General features: G+C 44.2%; 1 protein-coding gene across 5 annotated transcripts in view; it reads right to left on the reverse strand.

The window, feature by feature from the left end:
• Positions 1 to 2,817: 2,817 nt before the first annotated feature.
• Positions 2,818 to 27,160, reverse strand: part of STX3 (syntaxin 3) — a 47,859-nt gene continuing 23,516 nt past the window's right edge. The window contains exons 2-11 of one of the 5 annotated variants that reach the window (XM_044420779.1): positions 20,262 to 20,342; positions 18,767 to 18,866; positions 18,301 to 18,375; positions 17,387 to 17,454; positions 16,641 to 16,749; positions 15,405 to 15,478; positions 14,937 to 15,071; positions 12,560 to 12,670; positions 4,431 to 4,541; positions 2,818 to 4,002 (exon numbers count right to left, since the gene is read on the reverse strand). In XM_044420779.1, the coding sequence (XP_044276714.1) occupies positions 4,464 to 4,541; positions 12,560 to 12,670; positions 14,937 to 15,071; positions 15,405 to 15,478; positions 16,641 to 16,749; positions 17,387 to 17,454; positions 18,301 to 18,375; positions 18,767 to 18,866; positions 20,262 to 20,342 (831 nt within the window). In that variant the 3' untranslated portion in view covers positions 2,818 to 4,002; positions 4,431 to 4,463. Of the gene's footprint in view, positions 4,542 to 8,298; positions 12,671 to 14,936; positions 15,072 to 15,404; positions 15,479 to 16,640; positions 16,750 to 17,386; positions 17,455 to 18,300; positions 18,376 to 18,766; positions 18,867 to 20,261; positions 20,343 to 27,160 lie in introns of those variants that run through there. The other 4 variants (XM_044420777.1, XM_044420778.1, XR_006413797.1 and 1 more) reach the window with 4 other exon arrangements.

The raw sequence follows: 27,160 nt of genomic DNA on the forward strand, positions 1-27,160 counted from the left end.
TTCTCAATTTTGAACCAATCAGTGGTTCCGTGTCCAGTTCTCACTGTTGCTTCTTGACCTGCATATAGGTTTCTCAAGAGACAGATAAGATGGTCTGGTACTCCCATCTGTTTAAGAACTTGCCACAATTGGTTGTGATCCACACAATCAAAGGCTTTAGCATAGTCAATGAAGCAGAAGTAGATGTTTTTCTGGAACTCCCTAGCTTTCTCCATGATCCAGCGTATGTTGGCAATTTGATCTCTACTTCCTCTGCCTCTTTGAAATCCTGCCTGTACTTCTGGTAGTTCTCGGTTCACATACTGCTGGAGCCTAGCTTGCAGGATTTTGAGCATCACTTTGCTAGCATGTGAAATGAGTGCAATGGTGCGGTAGTTTGAACATTCTGTGGCATTGCCCTTCTTTTGGATCGGAATGTAAACTGACCTTTTCCAATCCTGTGGCCACTGTTGAGTTTTCCAAATTTGCTGGTATATTGGGTGTAGCACTTTCACTGCATCATCTTTTAAGATTTTGAATAGCTCAGCTGGAATACTATCTCCTCCACTACTTTGTTGTTGCTCAGACTTCCTAAAGCCCATTTGATTTCACATTCCAGGATGTCTGGCTAGAGGTCAGTGATCACCCCATCGTGGTTATCAGGAACGTTAAGCTCTTTCTTGTATAGTTCTTCTGTGCAATCTTGCCATCTCTTCTTAATCTCTTCTGCCTCTGTTAGGTCCCTGCCATTTTGGTCCTTTATCATGCCCATCTGTGCATGAAACGTTCCCTTCATATCTCCAATTTTCTTGAAGAGATCTCTGGTCCTCCCTATTCTATTGCTTTCTTATATTTCTTTGCACTGTTCATTTAAGAAGGCATTCTTATCTCTCCTATTCTCTGGAATTCTGCATTCAATTGGGTGTATCTTTCCTTTTCTCCCTTGCCTTTTGCTTCCCTTCTTTCCTTGGCTATTTGTAAAGCTTCCTCAGACAGCCATTTTGCTTTCTTGAATTTCTTTTTCTTTGGGATGGCTTTAGTTGCTACCTCTTGTACAATGTTGCGAACCTCCGTCCATAGTTCTTCAGGCACTCTGTCTATCAGATCTAATTCCTTAAATCTATTTGTCACCTCTACTGTATATTCATCAGGGATATGATTTAGGTCATACCTGAGTGGCCTAGTGCTTTTCCCTACTTCCTTCAATTTAAGCCTAAATTTTGCAACAAGAAGCTCATGATCTGAGCCACAGTCAGCTCCTGGTCTAGTTTTTACTGACTGTATAGAGCTTCTCCATCTTTGGCTGCAGAGCACATAGTCAATCTGATTTCTGTGTTGACCGTCTGGCGATGTCCATGTGTAGAGTCGTCTCTTGGGTTGTTGGAAAAGAGTGTTTGCTATGACCATCATATTCTCTTGACAAAATTCTACCCTCCTGTGCCCTGCTTCATTTTGTACTCCAAGGCCAAACTTGCCTGTTATTCCAGTTATCTTTTGGCTTCCTACTTTAGCATTCCAATCCCCCATGATGATAAGGACATCATTTTTTGGTGTTAATTCTAGAAGGTGTTGTAGGCCTTCAGAGAACTGGTCAACTTCAACATCTTCAGCACCAGTGGATGGGGCATAGACTTGGACTATTGTGATGTTGAATGGTTTTCCTTGGATTCGAACTAAGATCATTCTGTCATTTTGGAGGATGTATCCCAGTACTGCTTTTCCTACTCTTTTATTGACTATGAAGGCTACTCCATTTCTTCTGAGAGATTCTTGCCTGCAGTAGTGTACCTGATGGTCATCTGAATTAAATTCACCCATTCCTATCCATTTTAGTTCACTGATTCCTAAGATGTCGATGTTCAGTCTTGTCATCTCTTGTTTGACCACATCCAGCTTGCCTTGATTCATGGATCTTACATTCCAGGTTCCTATGGAGTATAGATCTTTGCAGCATTGGACTCACCACCAGATACATTTGCAACTGAGTGTCCTTTCGGCTTTGACCCAGTCGCTTCATTCTTTCTGGCGCTACTAGTACTAGCCCTCCGCTCTTCCCCAGTAGCATATTGGACACCTTCCGACCTGAGGGGCTCATCTTCTGGCATCATATCTTTTTGCCTTTTGGTATTGTCCATGGGGTTTTCATGGCAGAGATACTGGAGTGGGTTGCCATTTCCTTCTCCAGTGGATCACGTTTTGTCAGAGCTCTCTGCTATGATCTGTCCGTCTTGGGTGGCCCTGCACGGCATAGCTCATAGCTTCATTGAGTTACACAGGCCCCTTCACCACGGCAAGGCAGTGATCCATGAAGGAGTTCTTTCCTTTAGCTTGTTTTAAAATAGTAGTGTTTTAAAGTGCTTGTGTGATAACAAGTTGTGGAGATTTGCCATCTGTGACTAACTTGTTTATGTCTGAGGCTAAATTTTGCACATATATTGCCAACACTGCCAAGGAAAGACATAGAAGAACATTAACTTCTTGCAAATATAGGGGATGTATGGAGTAACAGCTTGAACAGGTACAGGTGGAGAAAGGATATTTATAGCTCCACAAAGGCATTTGTTCCATTATTTTGGGTTGATCCAGAAAGAAGCCTTAAGTATTTTTAGCTTCTGTCAGGGGATTCCTCCTGCTGAAACAGAGGTGGGCAGCTTGCGATTCTTGAGATATTCTGGTTTACAGCACCCCTTTTCCCTCACTACTGGCTACACTGGTGAAGCCAAAACAGCTGGAGGGCTAGAGGTTGCCCATGTCTGCTAGAATAACAGGTTTTCACACATCACCGTATCTGAGCAGTTCCATATTTTTCTTAGTGCATCATCCATGACACCAAATCAGTCAGTCAGACAACCATTCTCTTTATTCAGGAGGAATGTTCTATTAACATTCATGTTTTTAGGCAGATCATCTTACACAAGCCACTGGCAAGAGAAAGTAAGTTTTTCTCTCCAGCATGAAGCTCCCTGTGGTTCATCACATACATTACCATTGATGAGTCTTAAAATTTTTGCAAGTGTAGGTTATCATGCAGTTGCAGAGATCTCCCCTTCTTTGCTTAATAATTGGCTTTTGTTTAAAAGGGAAGCAACCTGAAGTTTTTCTCCAGCTGGAGGAGGAGCTAATGAAATACAATTATGCCAAACTTAAAGGAATAAAAATGTTCTAGCCACATCCCTAGGAGGGAGGTGAATAAAGGGAGGGAGCCACATACTCTTTTGCAAGTACATCTTAAGTTTTTAAATAAATGACAAGCTTTCTTCCAGGATATGAGAAATATGTTGAGGCATTGTGGGACACACCTATATACATGTTAATACAACTAGTGTCAAAATGCCTCAGAATACAAGAGGGTCATGGATCTGTTATGAGTGCCAGCCACTTCTGCCTCAAGAATTCCCATTCTCTTATAGAAGAAATAGGCTAGGAACAGTCTGATATAGTTGGGCAGGTGGGACCAACTGGGTACCCTGAGCTGGTACTTTATACAGAAGGCCAATCATAAAATGTAAGGGGGGCATTGACTGTGTGAACAGGAAAAAAAGAAAGCATGGCTGGAGGGGATAGGATTCTCTAATTCATAAGCAGGAATACCCAGCATCCCACACCTCTTTAGAATAATTGCAGACGATAGAATAAGGTGGGTGGTGCCTTGCGATTTTTCTTCCAGAGATACCCAAAGTAGTTAAGAAGAGGTCTTCCAAGTACTTCATTTCAGTGCAGAAATTATTCATTGGGCAGAAAGAGCCAGCATAATTAGGAGTAAAGTCAAATCAATAAAAACATGGCTGTGGGAAGAAGCTAAGAACAAGGCCCCTTTACTCTAGTAACATTCATACCAACTTGTATATGGCTTCACACCAGTGTTCTAAGCTTGGGCCCTGTTCTAGTTCCTCGTGCTTTTGTTTCACTCCTGGAATCCGACTAACACCTTTTGAAAGGTAAATGGTTGGCTGTAACATCTCCAGCAAGAGAGGAAGCACTGAAGATCATAGGACCAAGGGAAGTATGAAAGAAAAATCCATCCTGGAAAAAAGAAAAAGCAAAGACCTGAGCAGAAGCAAAGATTGCAAGTGGCAATCTATTCTAACAATAACCACCAAGGATTCCATGAGGCTGTTATCCTGAACAATGGACATTCTCTTCACTCTGAGTTAAGCAGAGTGCTCCCTCATCTACATGCTTACAGACCTTGGCTTATCTGTTACTTGACCTCAGCAAGCCGGCTTGCATCATCTTATATCTAAGATTGATGGCTCTTTCCCCCATCTCTTCCAAGTCTTAAAATTCGGAGGGCTTTCTAGTACACCATTCTGCAGCACCTTAGCTAAATCTGTGGTACTCCAATTGGAATATAGGAGTATAACAGAATGCAGTGTTTCAGAATGGACCAAAGCTACTCTGATTAAGAAAATCAACACCAAATCAGGTTTCTGTATCCACAAATTACTCACCTGAGGCAAGTGATGGGGGACAGGGAACAGTACTCAGGTAAAAAAGCTCCCAACAGTAGAGGCCAGGATGATGGCAAGAATGATGCAGCATATCATGATCATAATCTTCTTCTGCTCAGTAAGAGGGAAAATGAATAGTAATATACAGAGATATATTCCATTAGAATGGAATAGAGCTGGTAACAGGAGTGAGAGGAAAGAGGAAAGATCATGGGAACCGGGTGGGATCAGAAAATAGGACACTTAGGAAATAATACAAAAGAGCTAGAGGGTGTTATGGACTGTTCTTTCACAGTTGTGAATTACACTGACGTTTAGTGAAATTTTCTAAATCAAGGGAATAGGTCTGGCAGCACTTATCAAAGCCTGGCAGCACTTATCAAAGCACCTAGTTTTATTCTGGGTCCTGAACAGTGTTAAAGCATTTATGTAGATGCTAGCATAGAGACAGGTGAAGAATCAGTTTGGGGTAGGGTAGAAATCCATTTGGTCTCTTCCATTTCAATCCCCAGATTCTGGTTTGCTGCCCATGCTCTTGTTCTGACTTGCTGTGGAGCAAGTTGAGGTATCTTGCAGACTTATGTCTACAAGATGAACTGTGATTTGCATTTTCTTAAATGACCAATGACATTTATAGAAACCAGTTGAAAAAACATTGTTTTACTGGGACTTGTACAATTTGTATATACTGCACTAACCCATTTATTTTCCAGGTGCTGTTTTGTACGAAATGGGCCATTTTTGCACAAAATGGCACCTGGAAAATGTGGATTAGTTAGACTTGTGCAAATCTTGCTAAGCTACATGTCTTCTGGGTGCTGTTTTATACAAAAGCTACACCTGAAAAACATGGCTTGTGCAAGTCCCTTTAAAACTGCATCAGTGCTCGTTACCATAAATTCCACTGGTGGTTTCAAAAGAATATGCAAATTGTGGTCCATCTTGTAGATGGAAGGCTGTGGGGGGAGCCTCAGCTGTTTCCAGTCCCTCAGACAGGCCATGGGTTGGGAATTCTCAGCAAAAACAAGCCAGATTTCCCTGGTTTGGTACATCCCCATCTAGCATTCTTGAAGAGCAAGTCATGAAAGTACCACCATTAAATATCTTATCTCCAGGATCTGGCTTAATGATGAGGCAACATACCCCACCAGGCTTGGTGTTCCAGATGTGATTAAAAGCAGTTCCTCAGTCCTTCTGTATTCATAATAGCAATCTCCCATATCCTGGCTTATTGCAAGGTGTTGTGCAGAAGCATATATATATATACCTGGTACAGATATGGGCTAGACAAAGCCAAGAAAGCATATGCTCCCGCCCCAGCAAGTGGAACTGCTTATACAGCTATATCTAGTCCGTACGTTCAACAGACTACAACAGAAGTTACGATTGCATCTTCAAATACGTTCATTTATTTTTACATTTTAAAATCAACTTTTAAAAAACAGACACAATCGCTTTCCTAGGACCTCTGCTCTCCATAGGCAGCTCAGCCTTCTGACAGTCTTTTGCTTTTACAGGCGGTCATTCCACCATCCTCTCAACTACCACTTACAAGTCACAGACCTCAAGGCCTAGAAGGAAGGACATTAGTGCAGGTTCCCCCCTCTTAGCTCCGTCTGCTTGCACATGGAGGAGATCCATGCAAATGCTGTTGCCAGCAGCACCTGTTCGCATTTTACAGAGAAAGCATCACAGGTCAGGGTACCTGCAGCATCATGAAAAGGCAACCCAGATACTGGGTGGATTTTAATAGTACAGCTATTGAAGAAGTAGGCAAACTAGCCATATTTTGCTAGTGACTAGGAGGTGATTATCTCCAGGAAACAATTCCAATGAAACTGGTATTGTCTTCCATGGGAAATACACCTAAACCTGGCACCCCAATCAATATGTATAAATATAGAACCTTGGGTACAGCATTCCCCTGAGTTTTAATGGAAACATTACTGCCAGAAGCTATTGCCCTCTGTCATAGGAATCGTTCTCCTGTAACTTCACCAACCATCAGCTCTAGGAAGATATCGCTCTGAAGGAAATGATGTATCTGGTCCTCTTAAGTCTGCAAGTTCAGTTCCATGCAGTGAATCTAATGATGCTGAAGGCAACACTGCTTAGATGTCAGGGAAAGACCTTATACTCTCCTCTTGTATTATGGGTGGTGTCAATGAAAGATGCTTCTTCCTGGTGTTTTCCTAGGCAAATTCTTTTTAACTTTATTCACAAATACACATCTGCCTCAATTTCTGTGAGTGACACTTAGTGGAGGACACTGTTATGGCTGAAAACAAAGCAGTGAGACAGCCAAAGAACTTACAAGGTGTAATATTAGCAAATGTTTATCATCCTAAGAAAAGTAAAGCCCATGATTGGAAGCATCAAAACTTGAGTGGAATTTTTAATCACAAAAGAACACAAGTCACTAAAACTAGACTGCTAAAAGTAAACAGTATTGCCCAACATTGTGATCTCCAGAGGTCTTGGACTCTAAATTGCCTATCCAGTTTGACCAGGGGTGATTGGAATCAGAGTTGTAGTCCAAAACATTTGGAGGCTACGAGGTTGGGGAAGGCCTCTCTAAGAGAGAGATGAAACAACTCCACCTGTAATAAGATGGAGTCTTTTATCTAACAGTAAGGTCTTCTCTGGTTAGAGTTTCCGTATTAGGAAGGCACATATCTATCTACCATGCCTGATCAAACAGTCCTGTGTTTCTGTATATGTTTTCTTGTCCTGTAAACCTGATAGTCAGATTATACACATTTAATTCTGGGTGGTAGGTACAATATGGATACTCAAACAGGATAGAAATCCTCAGTAATACCCATCCCTGTAACATAAAACAAGTCAAAGCAAGCAAAGCCTTTGATTCTTCATAATTCTTCAATCCTCAGCCAAAGATCTATACACACACACAGGTAATTATGTATCAGGGGAGAACTGACATACAACTATGCCTTCAAGCACAGACACTCATGCAAAATTAAATGCAGGCAGGACATAACTGCATTTTACGCCACTCAAATTCAGTTACATCCCAAACAAGTGTAATGGGCTATCTAATAAACAGACAAAACATATCTGCAAGGAGTGCCTTTATCTGCAGACAGCAGAGTGCAACTTTCCAGTTCTTGGCACACACAGCGTGGAATCCTCACTGCAATGCCCTCTCCTCTGAGCTAAGCTGATGGAACCCGAGTAGTTTAGAACTGGGAGGCTCAAATACTAATGGCCACGTCCCCTGCAGCATGCAACTGTCAGCCCGATTTGGCAACCCTGGCCTGCCTACTTTGGTATTTGGGCCTGACCTGCTTGACCTCCATGAAACTGCCTTAGGTGACTGCAAGCCCTATCTAGTAGCTTGGCACTATTAAGCATGTGTTATCATGCCTCGTACTTAATCTCTCTTTGGGGCTGGCAGGACAAGTTGCACTGAGGGACTTCTAGTGTGCTAAGATTTGTGTCCTGTAAACTGTAGGAGTTGAAACATCCACCTCATTTGTCATTCAACCTCAGTATACAAAGGGATGGTGGTCAGGAGTTATGCAGCAGACGCTTCTTAAGTCCTGGCAGATTTGAAGAGAAAACTGAAAACAAGGTAGTGAGGTAGGCAACAGTGACTCCAAAGTTCTGTTTAGGGTTCATTCCACTGTACTGTAGAAAAATCCTGAAGGATGTGGACTTAAAAAACAGGAAATGCTTGAATTAGAGGCAGCAGGTATAGTGGAAAGGAAGGAAGGGATGGGTAAGGAGCCGATCTGATGGGACGTTCTCTCTGGAGCACCCTGTGATCTCTGGACTTCCTGGATGAAGCGAGATACAACTGAGTCTTCTTGCTACACAAGTTTGTCCAAGGAATGAATTAGAACAGCATGGCATTCTCACAGGATTCACTGGTGCAAGAGAACTCGTCCTTTCATACTGAATCCAAGAGGCCAGGCTGGAGGGTAGGCAGGGAAAGGTCACACTGTGGTGGTGAGGATCAGGAAGGGAAGTCTTGCGACCAACCCAGGAAGAGCTTGGGAGTGTCTGGAGGAAGGAAAGGAACACAGTGGGAGAAGTTAATCCTCATGGGATGAGCAACCAGGAATGTACGTATCAAAGCTCTATAGAATGGCAGGGCAAGAAAGGAGACATCCCCCCTGCCTTACCCCCCAATGTGCTTAGGGCAAGACAGGCTCATGAGACCCTTCCCAATCAGACCTGGAGCTCAATTGTAGAGGGAGGCCTGGTGCCCACCAGCTTTTTGGCTTACAATACCCATCATCTCTGGCCATGCTGGTTGGAGCAGATAGGAGTTGCAGGCCAAGGCATCTTGCAGAGCACCAAGTTCCCAACTCCAGTGCAATGGTCCAGCAGCCAATCAGGAGGGAGCAGACCTGTTTGAGAAGCTGCAAATGTTCATCTGAGTGAGGTGCTTGGGGTGGGGAGAAGGGCACCCTCTACAGAGGGATCTGGGAGCAGCAGGTGTCATTGACCTGCTCTCCAGGATCTACAGGGGCCCAGATGAGCTAAGTGTATCCTCAGGCAGAGGCACTCCTGCATTCTCCTCTATGGGTGGCCCTGTAGCACCATCGGATCTGAGGAAGGCCAGGCTGTACTGTTAACACAGCACTGCAAGCAGAGTGGATTTGTATACTGTATGCCCAGAACAGCAGGCAGGTGGACTAGCAACCTGGCAGCATGGTTGCATGCCACTATGGCTGCAGAAGAAAAGCAGCACGAAACCCAACACCAGCTCCCAGAATGAGTATTGCTGGGACTACACAGTTGTCTCTTCTCTGAAGGGACAAGTTTGGGTTTACAGACTTGACCTAAAAAAAGAGATCATACTTTCTAGCTCCAGGATACCTGAGCCTCTCAGAAGTTCAAAAGGAAACAATCAAGATGCAAAGGCTCAAAAGCAGAGGTGCAATAATACGGCACAGAAGCCAGAGACAAAAAGAAGCATTTCAATCCCAGAATCAGAGATTGTGTAAAATTGTTACCATCATCATGCTCAAAATTCCAGAACTGGGTAGCATTTTTAGAATTAATTTCTCATTTAATGTTGATCATTTTATTTTGCTGAGTGCTGATTTTGTTTACTTCTGTATCAAAGCACCTATGATTCCCCCTGCCCCTCGCCCATTCACTATCTCATCCTCTCCAAAATAAAAGGCAAATGGTTTTATGGTAGTTTTATTCCCAGAATCACTAGAATAAATTCGGTTAAATCACACTGATATGAAATCAGGCCATCATGGGCTTCCTGCCCGCTTCCCAACCAGGTCACACTATTTAGTCAAAAGATCTGAAGCTGCCTCTGCCCCACCCCACACACTGTGGGAAGAATCCCTGTGGGTAACACACAGTAAACAACTTTTTCCTTTGTGCAGGTTAGGGCATTTCTGGATTTTGCCATAAGACAAATCAAATCAGCCTGAGTCCCAGATCTGTAATATTCTGAAGTTCTTCTGAAAGCAAAGCAGCAGAGGAGATAGCAAGAAAAGTTAAAATCACCCTAAAAAGGCAGAGAAGATTTGGAAGAACTTTTCTGCTTCCCAAAGCTACTTACAGTTCAGAGCCAGCAGCCTTGCTGGCTGCTTTTACTTCAGCCCTACCGAAAGTCCAATAATGAGAGCTATAATGCCCAGCAAGGCAACCACTATCACAATGATAATTATTGTTTTCTGGAACAGTAAAAGAAAAGGGAATATTTAGCAATAAATAATGACGTAACAGCAAATGGTGAAAACGGTGTGCATACATTAAATAGGCAGCTTCTGATTAAACTACAGCACTTCAATTTGTGCTGCTTAGGGCAGACTGATGTTTGCAAGCTCATTGCTCAGTGGAGTCCCTACACTGGGGAATGAGCTGTATGTGCCACCCAACTAAAGGTCTAAACAGTACTCCACATTTGTATGGCCCAACACAGCCTCAAACACCATCATATTCAAAGGAAAAATTCACACATGCAGGTCCAAGTCATCAAGGGATAGATTAAGGGAGTGATGAATGTGCATGTGTGAATGAGCCCAATAGTTAAATTGGCCAAAGAAGTTTTCATTTAACTACTTGCTTACAAAGGTTTGTGCCTATAAGACTAAGACCACAGTAGATGCGGTGTTTGACTTGTGCTTATTCCTGGTATGCCCTGGGATAAGACTTGGCTCTGGGATGTCCTGGATCAGGATCATGGTGTGTGCATGTATGGGCTGGGGGGCTGCTGGAGCCTGGCCTCTGCTCCAGAGCCCCTTTGCCTGCTGATCTCAATGGAAGGAAAGCTCCGTCTGTACCAATGGCAGCTTTCCTCCCATTGTGAATTCTTGTGAACTGTAGATAGCCAGAAGCAATTCCAATAAGGACTGCAGAAAAGCAAAGGGTTAAAGGCCTCTCTCCCCATACTCTGGTTGTGATCCAGCTCAGGAGATTCAGTACCAACTATTTATTTTTTTAAAATTCCTTGTGACAAATACTGCATCTACTTTGACCCTCATTATAATGTGAAACTTGCCTGGGATACTACCAAAATAAGAACCAAGCATGCAATGATTTCCCTTTCCTCCTGAAACAGGAAAACAGGCCTTTATCCCATTTTTAACTTGGGCATGAATCCCTTCAAGTGGGACCTGCAGCCCAGTCCTGTGGACATTAATTCACAAAGTCCTAAAAACAAAATCAGTGAGGCTGCCCTTTCAGGTAAGCTTGCAGTCTGTCATTAACAGGCCTTTCCCTTCATTGCCATCCCATCCCACCAAGTGGAACTGTCAGCTCAGATTTTAGTAGAACCACTAGAACCACCACCACCACCACCATCATGTTTCATCATTCAGGCTTAAAATGTGGTGCCCAGTTTTTAAATTCCGTTACAATATGCTGACCTGCCATTAAGCAGCAGTGTGAAGGTAGAACTATTTCAGTCTTATTTTAAAGCATGACCATTTCTGGATCAACTTAGTAAAACTATCAGGTTTCTTTGCCCTACTTCTCCCAAATGAGTGAGTTCTCCTGCAGTATAAAAATGACCTTAGCAAATGGAAGCATCTGGGATTAAGGTGGTCTCAGCTGCTTCAATCTAGGACACCAAAACAAGCGCCTAGCTTAGACCCCGCTCAGATTTGCCCTTTTTGCCTAGCAGAGCTCCTCTGCTTTTAGCACAAGGGTGTCCTACATCTGGCCCTTCCATTTGCTGTTGGACTGCAGCTTCCATCAGCCCTTGCCTGCATAGCTGATGGTGAGGGATGATGGGAGTTGCAATCCAACAACATCTGGAGGGCCACAAGTGACCCACCCTGCCTTAGCTGCTGCAAAACATTCAGTGTGCATCTTTCCTACTTTGAAATCTGCCTTTCAAAAAGCTGGGCTGGGGAATCTCCAGGCCTGAATTTGGTCACTGAAGCCCTCCCCCTCCCAGAAGTGCCCCACCTTAAAGAGGAACAAAGCTTAGCATGCAATGCAATAAAAGAATGGAAGGACAGCTCAGACCAGAAGTAGAGGAGGCACGTAATAGCAAACTAAAGAAGATCAACATTCAAAGATCAAGATTTCAAGATGAAAGTTTTTAAGAGATTGTGAGGAGACGTAAGCTGTGAAAGAAGAGACCTTCCTTATGCTGGAGGAGAGGAACCAACAGTGCCTACAAACTGGTTGGAAACCAAAGCAATGCTTAATGACACATTGCTAACTAATCAGACAGTTCACTACATAACCAGGTGGGGTTTTGAGCAGGCCACAAGGGCTGGGGTGAGCAGGGAGAACAGGAAGTGGATGGGATGGAAAAACACACATCGGTTTCTAAAGAGAATGAATGCAGGACTTTGGCAGAAGGAGCAGAGAAGGGCAAAAGGTGTAGGGTTTCCATTGGGCTTTCAGGAGTTCAAGATTGGTAGTGGAACTTGGAAGGCAACGGGATGGGGTGGGCTGCGATGATGTCTCCTCACCCTTCGCGCTTCACTCTGATACTTGACGGCTTTTTTGGTGTCCGCAACAGCCCGCTCCACAAAGCCTACAGACTGGTCCATGTTGTTTTCTATGCGGTCAATCATGGCTCCCTTGCGGAGGAGAAGGAAAGCCGGAAGCAGAAGAGAAGCAGGAGCAGAAAGTGTGAGCCGAAGGCACATAGTGCACGGACCACAGGAAAGACTCACCTTGCGCGCCTTACTCTTATATTTTATGGCCTTTTTGGTCTCGTCGCGAGCTTTCTCTATATGATCTAGGGTGTGCATCATGTTGAGTTCTATGTTATCTACAATTTCTCCCTATGAAAGTTAGGAGAAGGGGGAAGAGAGGGGAAGTACATTAATAGGTTAGGAAAAACCTGTTGATATGGGGAAGACCACCTCACCTTGCTCTGTACTGTCCAGAGCTCCTTTGCTGCACTTCAGCAGAGCACCTGCCCCCCCATGCAGCTCCTCCCTGGAAGCTTGTCTAACCTTCAAGAGAGCCAAGCTGTCACCTCTACCACCATCGCTCTCCCTCTGAAGGGCCACCCAATGACCTTCCTCAACTTGGTGTCCTCCACATATTATGGACTTCAACTCCCATCAGCCCCAACCAGCAGGGATGATAGGATTGTAGTCCAAAGCATCTGCCACAGATCATCAACCACAAAAGTCCACTCAAGGCCATATTCCCTCTCCCTCCCTCTCCCCACAGCCCTGTTTAAATTCTGGAAAGAAACACTCACCATGGTTTGACCTGAACGCCACCTCCTCAGAATTGCATTGTGAGCAGAAAACAAACAATGGGGCCTTAGAGACTGTCATCAAGGCAGAAACACTATTCAACAGACTATTTCTGCCCCAGAACTGAGAGGCAGCGATCAAGGGTCTGGGTTGTGATGCATGGAAAGGGCTATTCTATGCATGGATACTTTTAGTCTATCAATATACAATTCAAAGGAAGGAAGGGCAGTCGAGAACACAGCAAGCAGCACGGTCGCTGCAGCCCAACCCACTTGGTGCGTGCCCTCAATCTCAACTCTCGTGCCCAAGCTCCCTTAATCATGCGCTGCATCAGGCTACACTAGCCCTGCATTATATAGCTTTAAAAAGCTACGGTCACTCATTCTCCCACCAATTATTATGTCAGGTTATTAAAACCCAAATTATCCTAGGAACCATACTTCTATTAAATTAGAAGGGTCATGCCGTAGAAAACTCCAGAAAGACAGGTTTGTAAGGCGTTCAAACATCCACTATTAATTTTTCTGCACCCTTTAGCACTTTCTCTGGCCCCAGTCTCTTGAGAACTGCGGCACCAGCATTCACCCTCATTTCCCCACCCAGAATTCTTTCTGCACACCGCCAGAAGCCAAGAAAGAAAAATGTGTCCTGCTGGATCAGGCCAAAGGCCCTGCTAACCAAGCGGTACAGAATTAGCACGTGTTGGGGGGCCGCACTGTGTGTCAAAGTGACTTTGGTGGATGATGGTGTCATCCTGTCCCCACCCCATTCTGCCTTTCTTCATGCTGGGGAATATTTGGAAAAGCCTGGTAGAGACCCTGGAGGAGGAAGCATCACATAACCTGCCCCTCCTGCCAGAAATTATTGTGAGTAAAGCATCACGAGTGTACAATAAATGTCGGTCTCAAGAAGCCCTCCCTTTGGAGAGACTTCTCTGAATTTTTGGCACTCTGTTTTGGGTTTCATTGGGCTAAAACCAGTGTCCCTTCTATGTAATACTGGCAGTACAGGGGCTGTTGCAGACCTGCTCTTTCCTTTCCTAATGAAAGGAAATTCCAGCCAGGTAGGCGGACCCCCTAGGTCTGTGTCCCTCCTTCCAGGAAGTTGAGCAATACTAGCGTGAAGGAAAGCGGCTGTTACCCAGAAGCACAGAAGTAGGAAAGCTCCAGCACCACCATCAGGATGCGAGGAGGTGCCCCAGTTAGAGCTTCGTGACCATCTGGCTACCCGGCAGCTCCCCCCTCATTCCAGTTGCAGCCTGGTTGTAAGGAGGGTTTGTGGTACTGAGCCACAGTGAAAGAACAGGAAAGGGACCGAAAGAATTTGTAAACATGGTGCTGGCCTCCAATCTATCGTTAGACCTGGGCTGAGATATTCTTCGGCAGCGCAACGGCTCTGACAGGTTCACACCCGTGTCTCTGGTTTCGAGCAGCGGTGCAGAACCTCCAGCTTGTGGTCCCTTATCCAGCCCACTGGGGCTTCCTGGAAGGCCATGCCCCCTCCCCATGTTACCAACCCTTTTGCACAACCACGGAGAGTTTCCTAGGTTTTGTGCAGACTCTAACAGGTGAAAGTGCCTCTCCTAAGGCTTTGTTACAGGCAAGCAGAAGCTTTAAGCATGTTAGTATTTCGGGGGACGGGGCTTAAATTCACTGCTTGGCTTTGGCCCCAGCCGCCACTGGAATGTGGCCCTGAGAGTTCAGAATGGAAGGGAGGTTTTGCATGCCTGACTTAAGGAGCAGCCAGCTCCGGAGCGCCTCTTTTGGCCTCTAGTTTTCATTCAGCTTCCCCAGGGAGTTCCCTGACTTCCCCCTTTCCTTTCTTCCCTTAGCAGAGTTACCTGGTTCTCTACCAGCATGGCAATATCCACAAACATGTCATGAAGCTCCTTGATGCTGCTTTCGAGCCGCAAAATGTCCTTATGCCGTCCTTCAATCTCACTCAGTGCCTGCTTTGAGATCTGGGAATCCATGATCTAGAAGAGGCCCAGAGATTGTCATGTGCAAATGAATCATGCTGAGCACCCCTGGGGGACGCTGCCAGGAATTGCACTGCAGTTTTCACAGGCTCCCTCTCACCCCATCCCAGCTTCTCTTTCCCTTTTCATTTGCTTCCCAAGTTACCATTTTGCTGCTTCAGTCAATGATTCCTGGTGCCCCTAAGAACAAACCCTTGGTCATCCATAGATAGTCCTGGGCACCCAGGATCGTCCACTTCTACTTTTTCTCCCCATTCCAACCCCAAGTTCAATAACCGAGCAGAGGGTTCTTCCCCATGGGTTTCACCACCACCACATCACAGTACTCACCCCAGATGTGAATATTGATGGATTCCCACTTTCTAACATCTCCTCCAGCTCCTCATCTGTAGTATTCTTCCCAGCTACATCCCAGGAAGAAAAAGGAGGGAGAAAACAAGTCCTTCAAAGTTTGCAACATTTTCATGTGAGCTAAAAGAACTCCTGGGATGGGAAAAGAGGGGATTACATCCATGCAGTAGTCGTGTTCACTTCACCACTTTGCCGCCACACCAGTCTCAGGGCCAGTGGATCATCAGTGGTTATCACAACAGAGTGTTCAAGTGCAGAATGGTACTAGGCTTTAAATGAAGAACTTGCCCAAACAGCTAACAATAAAACAGACACATCAAGTCTGCATCCTCTTGTAATGTCAGATCTCTACCTGTAGCGAGCTAAACTGCACTCACGTATAACATGGCTGAATTTATTCTATTTTTGTATCATGGCCAATTTACCAGCACATTTGAATGAATGCTGGTGATGATGCCACATGCAACAGTAAATGGCGAAGACATTTATAGGCTAAAAAGCAGGAGATAAAGCATTCTCAAGTGCCTAAAAATAAAAAAACTAATTGGCCCAACACTTTTCAGAAAAAAAATCATTTCTTGGGGGTTGTTTCTCTTTCTTCACATAAAGGGAAACCATAGAAAATCTTGCCGATGCTGTTTCAAAATGGTGATGGTGATAACAATACAAAAAGACAATTACTGGTCTCTGAAATTGGAAATGAAATTGAGCTAAATGCCAGGGCTGTTGCAATGCCTGCCAAGGAAATGTATATGTGGTATTTCAAGCATTCAGAAAAAGCCCAATATAAATAGTAGCGTATTTATTAATTCTGCTTGAGAATTTCAGGTTTCATTTTCTAAAGTTTCCAGACCTTAACTTCCTTTCCAGCAGTCAGGAAGAGTTCATTTAGATCCAAGAGGGCAGGGGTGAAAGAGCAACACAAGGAGAAATCTCAGAAACCAGGAGGTCGGGGTCATGGCAGCTACTGGAGCTAGGCCCTGGAGAGAAACCTGAATGGTTGTCAGTGTGAAGGAATGTCAGGGTGGTTCTGAGAGAGACGAACTTTGAGCAGTTGCTGCTCCAGAACAGAGAAGTAATGTTACACCAATAGTAAACAGAAAGCCCTGAGGAGCAGGTCATGCATCTGCCAGAAGAATTCCACTCCCGAAAGCAAACTTTCAGTCCTTTAGGATCCTGGCCTCCCCAGGCTCACTCAGCAAAGAGCATACATACTGATCTCAAGCTGCCGCTGGATCCTCCCTTTGCTCCGTTCCCGGAAGTCAACCTGTGCTTCATTGTACTTTGTCATCACATCAACAAATTTTCGGGAGAGGACCGAATGCTGGTGACAGGAATAAACTTTTATCATTCTAGCTCTCTGACCAATGCAACAGAATTTACTGGCTTCAGCTTCTGGTAACTGGAAACTCGAAGATAAATGGTTTGCACCCAAATTTAGTCAGAGTAGACACACTGTAATCAATGGACTGGTGACTAATACAAGTCCCATTAATTTCACTGGGTCTTCTCCAAGTATGACTGTGTCTGGATCCTACCCTTGATCTACATTAAAATTAAAAATGAAATTCCCTGCAGTTGGCAGCATGTCTCGTACTGTCTAGAAACATCACTTCTTCTTCATAAAGTTTCTGGCTTCCAGGGTTTAATTTGAGTCAGGGCTTCAATTTGGAATATATTTAAGTACTAGAGCTCAGCCATAAAACAGGCAAAGGAATAAAGTGCATCTGAGCCTATGCAGAGAGCTTTTTTTCACTACTAAGAATCATAACTAGCCCTCTTAGGTATGAGCTCAGGACAGAGGGTTGAAAATGTAACTTCCAAAAGATCTACAGCCTCACACCCTCTGCCCACCCTTGCAGTTCACCATTTGTTGCTACCCAAAATCCATTTCTGCTTCATTTCTGAGCTAGCACTGGCTAATGGGAGGCCAAGAGGTCCCGCTACTAAGCCCTGCTTACCTGGGACTTCCGTATCCGCAGGTCAGCTGAGGACCGAACTTCATCTTGCTCAATGTTCCGCTCCATGCCTGCACATTCAAGGAAAGGAGTTGTGCATGTCAAGGGCTGAAAGCTGTTCCTGTGCAGTTCAGATTCCTAGGGTGTAACCCAATGCAAATTTAGACAGAGAAGAGGCCCATAACCCTCAGCTGGGAAGGTTGCAGGCCATTTTTATGTCTAAACTTTGCATAGGACTGCACCGTTAGTGCTTGCGCACGCATAAAAGGCCCTATTGATAGAATCTCTGTGTATGTGCATGCACACGTGCGCACAGATGAAAAAAATAAAAATCCACTTCAGTTCAGAGCTCTATCTGTTATAAAAATGTATGCTTAGCTCTGCAGCATGCCTCACTGGAGCAAGGGGAGGCAAATATGACCTCTCATAAAAAAAAGCTAGCAGATCTCAAAATCTTAGATTTAAGTAAACTAAACAGATAGCACTTCAAAACTAGGAGCAATGGAATGTGGGTTCACAATGGCAATCAGAACATTTTTGGGAAGCCAGGGGAATCTACAAATGTGCATTAGATCGGACGAGACTTCTAATTAAACAACACACCATATTTTGCTTTTAAATCTTGAAATAATTATTTTGGTGGCTGGAACTGAGTTGTCCTGAAGGAGGCTACAAAAAGGGAACTGGGAGAGTCTGCTTTGAACTGAGATCAGCTCAGAGCTCTCCAATATATATGCATATGTGTGCTTAAAGACAATGGCATGTGTCATTCACACTTTGTGCATTTGCTACAGGATACACCATGTATCCGCAGGAATTGTACCTACTGTGCAAAATGCAGAAGCGACCTGAATAAAATCTAAGCAACACAAGTAACAATGCCTGAATGTGGTCTGCCCAAGGAATATAATTCTTACTCTTAAGTTTGTTTCGGACGGTGTTAGCCATTTTCTTGATATCTGTCGTGAGCTGTTCCAGATCATCCTTGGTCTCTGCAGAACACAAGCAAAGATGTGAGCACTGGGTGGTATGTGGATGGCAGTTCAGCCTCCTCTTTTCAGATCTCTTCACACAGCATTTTCCAGGCAGTCTGGAAGCACCCATTCAGATCCAGGGGCAGAAAGAATCGCATCTGAGTGGGAAGCCATGAAAAGATTCCCAGGGCCTGTTCCTCTTCAAAGGCTGACTCCCCCACTCGTCCTAGTACCAGGCCCTTTGGCTGATAGCCAGGCAAGGGATGAAAAGGCAGGGAGAGAAACGAGATTTCCTACCTAGCAAAGCTTTCACTCAGGAAAGACCTGCAGCAGCAGGATTGAATCTGGGTTCTGCACATAACAGAAGCCCATAAAAGCACTGCTGTCGAGGGGCTTGGGTCTTACTCACTTGGTTCTGGGATAGGGGCAGACAGGATGATGCTGTACAGCTTCTTTGCCTCTTCTACATTCTCTGAAATTTTGTCAATATTCTGCCGAGTCTCCTCAATCTGCAAAAGAAGAGGAAGAAGATGAGGAGGCACCCACCATGACGGATATGGAGGAGAGGAGAGGAGGAGAGCCAGCTTCCCCCAAGTTAGCACTAAGCTCATTTGCTCAGACCTCACTGTATATTAAGCTAATTCGTGCAAACCTGTTTAACAATAGCTGCATCACTTGGTATAATTGTAGGAGCACCAGAAAAATCAGCAGCAACGAGTATTAGACAAAAAAAATCAGAAAATTATCACAAACATAACACTTCATAGAAAAAGGCAAGGATTTCTTGAACACCTTCATGCATACCAAGCATTTCCCAGTCGCTCAGTACTCCTGCCAAAAGCCATCTACTGTCTACCTTTCCAACCTTAGCAGCATCCTCAAGTATGGGTGCTTTCCTTACAAATGAAAATAAACCAATAATGCTATGCTAATACTAGCTTTATGTTGATGTGCTCACACTTTTTCCAGTAATGTAAGTAACTGCATGAGAATTGTTTCTATTAGAAGTAAAGAACCACATCTTGTCATGTAGCTTGAAGGAGTCCAGGTGAAGCAGGATCAACAGTGGAGTAATTACTATAAGCCAGCATGGATTTATCAAGAACAAGTCTTGCCAGACTAATCTAAGTTCCCCTCTGGATCCCTTTTTAAAAACTGGTGTTATATTGGCTATTCTTCAGTCTTCTGGCACATAAGCTGGTGTTAGGAACATGTTCCATAGGTTTGTTAGAAGAACAGCAAACTCACATTATAATTCTTTCAGAGCTTTCAGATAAATACCATTTGGGCCCAGTTTCAGTTTGTCATTTGCATTTCCTTCCTACTGTTCTTCAGACTCCCTTCCTGAAAACATTAGTTCAGACACCGGTATCCATCTTATATCTTCTGCATTAAAAGAATTCATTCAGTTTCTCTGCAATCACCTTATCCTTTTTTTAGTACTCCTTTAACTTCACTGTCATCTGATAGCCCATTTGCCTCCCTAGCTGGTTTCATGCTTCAGAAATATTTAAATAATTATTTAGTGTTGGCCTTGATGCTAGTAATGTGCTCCTCCATTTTTAATTTTTTTTCATCTCTTATTGTCTGCTTGCATTTTCTTTGTGCAAGTTTGTGCTCTCTTTTTTCTGAGCAAAGTGGCAAGGCAAGGGGAATTGGTCTGGTTGCCTGGCTTACTGGAACATATGCCCTCCTCTAGGAAATGGTGTGTGTGCTTTGGGGTGGCAGGGTTAAATTGCCATGAAAGGCAGGGAGAGTATGCAGGAAGATGGAATATTTCTGCAGCCCCCTCAGAACCAAGACTTTCACAGCAAAAACATCAGGTCCCATGAAAATTCAGTATATCACCACTCTTCACTTCTTGGACCTAGTTTCCTTTGCTTGCTCTCCACAACTCTCCTCACCTCTGCAAAGAATTCATCCATGAAAGCAGTGTTATCAATGGCAATTTCCAGGTCATCATCGGCATCATCCTGGTCCTGTTTCTGTTAAGTGACAAAAAAGACATCTGTTAAAGACATTGCATAGTTGGACCATATTTTGCATCACAGCTCATCTCCACCTGAAACACCTGTCCTGACTCAGCAGACATCCTCAACCTGGCACCTTCCAGATGTGTTAGACTACAACTCTGGTCATTCCCAGTCGGTAAAACCAATGGCCCGCTGGCTGAAGATAACGGAGGCTGTAGTCCAACACCTCTGAGGGATGCACATCTGGAGAAAGCTATTATATAGGCTGCTGTATTCATATCTCCTGAGAGCATTTCACACGCATCCAAAACATAATTCTTTGCAAGCCATCAGAACACATCCAAGTTGAGGCCATGTGGTATCTTCAAAAGAAAGCCATTAACCACCTGCTGATCCTTCCAAGACAAAACAAACCATGGTGTAACTGCATAGAAATGGCCATCCATAACATCAGACCCATCTTGCTGCAACCACCATAGTCAGAAATTCAAGAACCTGCCTGCACAGGAACAATGGGCTCCACACTCCATCAGACAGACGACTCTGTGATTATGGCTACAACATGGTAAGCTTTTGTTTTTGACATGATTGTGAGATATGATGATATTTTGGATAATGATGGAGGACCAAGAATTACAAGAGCAGGGTATTAATATATCTTGGTAGCATAAGGTTCAAATACAATCAAGATAAAAGATGATAAAATGTGGGGGTTTTATAAGGAGTTAACAACATTTGACCAAGTGATCTTAAAATCAGATGAAAAAATGATTAAAAGGCTGTATAATTTTCTTTTGGATATGAGAATGGAAGATGAACAAGTTAAGGAAACTATGAAAACATGGGCACAAAATTTGGGATATAATATTGAGTTACAGAAATGGCAAAAGTTGTGGGAAAGAAATATCAAGGTAACTCTAGCAACCTTATATAAAGAAAATCTTTATAAAATGTTTCATAGATGGTACTTATCAACAAATAGATTAGCAAAGATATTTCCAAATATGTCAAATGGATGGTGGAAATGCAAACATAAACCGGGTACCTTTTATCATATCTGGTGGACTTGTGATAAGGCAAAAAAATATTGGGCTAAAATACATAAATGGCTTGAGGAAATGTTACAAAAATCTTTAATATTTAAACCTTAAGTCTTCTTACTAGGCATTGTTCCTGATGATGTTGATAAACAAGCAATGTATTTGATTCTATGTGTAATTACTGCAGCAGGGATTGTATTTGCCCAACATTGGAGAAATGAAGAACCACCCACTGATGAACTGATTTTAAAAAAGATTCTAGACTGTGCTGAAATGGACAGGCTGACTTTGTCTCTGAAGGAGAAAGAGAATACATACTTCTATCAAACTTGGAACTCTTTTTATTATTGGCTAGAGAAACGGGACTGCAGGTGGCGCAGTAGTTTAAACCACTGTGCTGCTGGGCTGGTAGATCAAAAGGTCGCCGGCTTGAATCTGCACAGCGGGGTGAGTTCCCGTTGCTCCATCCCAGCTCCTGCCAACCTTGCAGTTCGAAAGCATGCAAATGCAAGTAGATAAAAAGGTACCGCTTTGGTGGGCAGGTAACAGCGTTCCGTGCACTTTGGTGTTTAGACTGTCTGCAGACAAACGCTGGCTCCCTCGACTAGGAAACGGAGATGAGCACCGCCCCCTAGAGTCAGGCATGACTGGACTTCACATCAAGGGGAAACCTTTACCTTTGGAGAAATGGGACTATGCGTAGATTTGAATATGTCTATGGATTGCTACAAAAAAAAAATAGGGGGCTGACCCAGCAGGTCTGATGTCTCTGATGATTGATTTTTTTTTTTTAGTTTCTTTTTTAGTTTGTAGAAAATAATAATAAAATTTACTTTTAAAAAAAGCATGGTAAGCTTTTGTGTAGTTTGTGCTCCTCTTTCTCCATCCACAGAAATGGCAAGGGCAAAGAGAAAGCAGATTTCAGAACAGCCTTCCCCAACCTTTGCTTTGCAGGTGTTTGACTACAGTTCCGATAAACCCCAGGCAGAGTATGGGAGTTGTAGTTCAACCCAATGGAGGGACACCAAACTGGGGAAGGCTGTTTTGTAGGTGGGGGAAAGAACCCAAGACACTATTTACACAGAGCCCTGTTTTTATCTCTTGTCTCTTTAAAGATTTAGTTACTGGCACCGAGAACTTTGAGCTAAAATGTGCTCCTTTTTGTAATTCAGCCCCAGTCTCTCTGTTCTGTCCCACTTGCCACTGGTAATGTCTCCCACCCCAGGATGTGGGTGGAATACAGCCCTTGGGCTGAAAGGGGTTTTGCACTCTTCTTTTATAGCCTCAAAAGTGCAGGAAGTGGTACCTACCGCTATGACACCACTGTTCCCAGTCACCAGAAGGAAGGGGACAGAATGCTGCTTGGGAGATGAGCTAGAGAAGTGAAAGGGAGCCCCAGGCTCAGCAGGAAGCAACAGAAGGCTGAATGGTCCTACCTGAGAAAAGGCGCTAACCCTGAACCCTACAGCCAATCATGTATGGATATGGGCAAGGAATGAAGTGGGCAGACAGCTCCACAGGCTCACCTCCCTTTCCTCTCTCCTTAATTTGAAGGCAACTCCTCCGTCCATACCAGTAACTGGCCTTGCTCTGACACTCAGCAGAAAGTTTCATATTAGTACATGTTGACATATATTGCAGTAAATTCTGATGTGTGCTCAGCTTTCCTTTCCAGAAGCGGTCATGCAAAATAGATCCCAACCTATTAGTTAGGGGAGGGGGGCACTCTGGATTCCACCTGACTTTCTAAAAAGGAGGTGTTTCCGTTTGGAGAGTAAAACAAACTTCAACTCCACAGAACGGGTTTCTAACAAAAGGAAATGCTCCTGCCCTGACAAGCAGAATTCACAGGTCATAAAGGCCATATTCTAATATCTGACAGAGGCAGATTAAATCTTTTTATCCTAAATCCTATGGGCTGATTTTCTGGTGGAAGTCAGCCCTCACTGGCTTCCCAAATGCAACCTGCTTCTCTTCCTCCCACATCTGATGCTCTTTGTACCTTGCAGTGCAGGAGGAAAGACAGAACAAATGACTGGCAGGAGTGAAATAGATATGCCTTCAGAATGTTTGGTTGTCTTTCCTTTGGCAGGGATCCAAAGCTCCTTTCTACGATCTCCTCATAAGCTATAGCCTCATGGGCTACTCACACACTATTGAAGCAAGGTTCTTCATTAGCAATCAGTAGAGAGAAAGGATAGACCTTTGACTGCAGTCCAGGTGAAACTAACCAAAATATAAATAAGATATATTATAGTGCAGGAGTGTCAAACTTGCTTCAGTCTAAGGGTCAAATTATACTTTGAAGAAGGTCTTTGCGGGGGGTGCATTCAGTGGTGGGCGAGGATGAAGGCAAAGGGTGGGGGCTTGGATACTCACCTCTTTTAGCGGAATGCTCTTCCTGACAATAACTAAGCATAAGGAAAAAAATTCAACTGCTTAGAAGAGGGAAAAAATGGAAAAAGGCCAGGAAGCCACTGAATACTCATCGGGGTAAAGGAGGTAAAGCCAAGGGGTAATGGGGCACAACACCCTGTTACAGTAGGCAAGGCCAGGAAGTGCACCATGCCCACTGCTGGCAGCCTTCCATCACCTGGAGGAGAACTGGCAATACTTTAGGTGAGCCCCATCAGAGGGTAGGAAATAATGGAGCCAAAAGTCTTAAGTTCCTTCCCCACCTCCTAAATCACTGGGGTTCCCTCTAACTTTTTCTGCCGGCTTCACCCTTCCTGCAATACCACCTGGGCCTGTGTATATTTGACTTCTCACTGCATTTCTGCTGTTTCAACTCTAGGTCTCTACTGCTTGGTTTGAAATAGCATGTCAGTTGTCACTTGTCAGTGAACAACATCAGCTAAACACACCGCACCTTCACAGGGCCTAATCCTGCCTCAGATGGAAAGGTTGCAAAGGGATGGCTAGGCCCCAAGGCCAACAAAACTGTATGCTCCAAAGTGAGACTGCATCGGGACTTTCCAGGGCAGGACGGTTTTGCCATTACTGTGGAAGGGCAGATCTCAACATGGATGATGGCCTCCTCCACTGTTCCAGAGATGTGTGTAATTATTAGGGGAGGCAAAAGGAAGGGGTAAGGAAAATAAAAGAGGAGTTAGGAGGAAAGAGGAAGCAGATTGACTTCAAGGAAGGCATCCTATCAGATTGGATGCCGCCACTGTGAGTGGAAAGAATGAGTCATCACAAAGAACACCCCCCAACACACACACACACACACACACACTATCCTGAATCCTACTTCATGTCTGAAAGAAAGGCATCCTTTCATTGTGAAGTCACACTGAGAGCTCTTATTCCATTTTAGGGAAGGTGGTAAACTAAATTATATTTAATCCTGACACAGTGTTTCTAAGACTGAGAAGAGTGGCCATCTTTCTGAAATATCATGGTTATTTCCAGGATCATATTTCCAGGAAACAGGAAACAAGATCCCCTATGGGAAGAGCAGACAACATGGCAGATACAATAACAAGAAACTCTTTCAGTATTGTCCTGCGGTACTTAAGAGTCTTGTGAGGCTGGCAGTTATGAAGTACTCTTTAGTTTCAGGCTTTGTTATGGGCTAACTGCCTGGGACAGCTGTTAGCAACAGTTGCAACAATTTGTGAGACTGTTTGGGGCTATAATGCAATAGCTGTGCTAATACTTCAGGAGGTCAGGGGTAAGGAATGACACCTCAGACCACAAATCAACCATGAGAAACTATAAAAGGAAACTACAATTCAACTGCAGCTAGAAGGAAATGCAGAGTATAGTTTAGGCATGGGTTATCTAACAGCTGTTGACCAGGCATCCACTTCAGCCATGGGAAACTGGGGGGGGGGGGGGTCCATTTGTGCATTACTGGTGTGTCACAATTGGTTGCTATGCCCCTGTATCTCAGGAGGACTGAACCTCTTTCAGCCAAAGGGTGAAATTCAGTTTCGAAGAAGCTCTCAGGGTGGGTGGAGCTTTCATCTAAAAGCCAGTAATTTAGCAAAAGTATTTCTTCCTTTTAGAATGGGTGAACGTTGCCCAAAACCTTGGAAACCACCACATTATTAGCAGCAGCAGAGCACCAGTGTGGGAGTCCCAGTAGACTCCAGCAGACCTGGAGTTAAACCCCCATGTTGCATCTAGACCCAGTAATATTTGAAGCCAGAGGTACCAGTACGGAAACCTCCTACGGGAGTCACACATCTCATGTGCTTCTGCTAGTCAAAGACTACTGGAGCGGTCTCGAATCCAACCCCAGGAAAAGAGTAATCCTAATGTGCCATAATCTAACAAATTAAGCCCGAATAGGTAGCCCTGGGCAAATTCCCCCATGAATAATTCATAGGTCTTTTTGTCTTGTGGCAAAAGTCAAGGATGCCAGAGTAGAATCCCATGTTGTAGCCACCAAGCCTTTGATCAGTGGCTCCAGGACTTTTTCACTCAGTACTTGTATGGAAGAGTCATCACAGAACTACTGGGGGGATGGTCCATGCACCTAGTTCTGCTTACAGATGTCCACATGTTAGTCATACATAGGATTCCATGCAATTGGGATACTGCAAGAGTGATGCATGAAGGAAGTTTAGGATAATTTCACTTTGTCTTCTGAAAATGCTGCCATCCACCCACCCCTCCCCCCCCGCCCCCATCATGATACCAAGATGCTGGAACATCATCCTAAAGAAAAGCTCCCATAAGCCCCTATCAGCATGGCCATTCAAGGATGGAAGAAGTTGCAGTCAAAAACACATGGGAGGAGGAGAAGCTTGGCTCTGCCATGGAGTCAAGGCAAAATCCAGCTTCACACAGGGAACAAATTTCCAACAGAAAAGCATTGTAGGAATCAAAATATACTGTAGATTATTCATATTCCTGCCTTGACTGGGAATCAGAATTAGAGGGCCACAGAAGAAGAAAATCAGACACAAGCAAGCAATGCCTGCTTAAAAATGTCAAGATAACAAGATCCATCTGCCTGTTTCTGAGGGATTCCCCCTTGAACTACTGCTTTGTGCAACACAGCCCCTGCTGCACAGGATAATTCCTTCTCCCCCAGGGCCCCAAAAAGAAATGCTGTGGGGTGAAGGGGCTTGCAGTGGAGAGCACAGAAAAAGTAAGATCACTGGTGCAAGGTGCTTTCTGCACATGCAACCACTGGTTACAACCCACAGGCAGCCCAGACACTATTCCAGATTCCTGAGCAATGGAATGTTTCAGCAGGTAGGCATCAGGGGTGATATTATTGCCATGGGAGGGAGCCTATTTCTACTATGCCCTTTCTTGAGATAGACACCAGAGGACCTTCCTATTATCGGGAGCTGATCTCTCATACATGATTTCCCAACTACTGGTAAATGGAAGGATAGTGTCCCCACCAAATCCACCACAGTGGAAATCATGAGGTGTACATTATTCAAAGAGCAAGTGGGTTTCTGGACATAGGTATTGGTGACAAAACAGATATTGAAAGGATTTTCATGTGATGAGGTACGCATTTGTCTTGATTTTAATCAGAAAGAGAGGGGTGTGAATGTGTGTAACAGCTTGAACTAGGAAACATACAGAAGGTCTAAGCCCTGCAGAAAGGAACACTGCACGTATGGGGGTTAATGCTGCAAGTTAAGTAACATTTCCCAGCTGTAATTTCTTTGATGCAAGCAATTTCTATCAGCATCTGAAGGTGGACTGGAGCCAGTGACCTAGAATTAAAAGATTTCATCTCCTCTTCCCCCATGCCTCCCTGCCCAGAATCAACCAGAGCGCCTCCTAAAACAAGATTCAAAATAACATTCCAACTAG

Source organism: Varanus komodoensis, unplaced genomic scaffold, assembly GCF_004798865.1.
Source record: "Varanus komodoensis strain SLA01 unplaced genomic scaffold, ASM479886v1 scaffold110, whole genome shotgun sequence".
Lineage (NCBI taxonomy): Eukaryota > Metazoa > Chordata > Lepidosauria > Squamata > Varanidae > Varanus > Varanus komodoensis.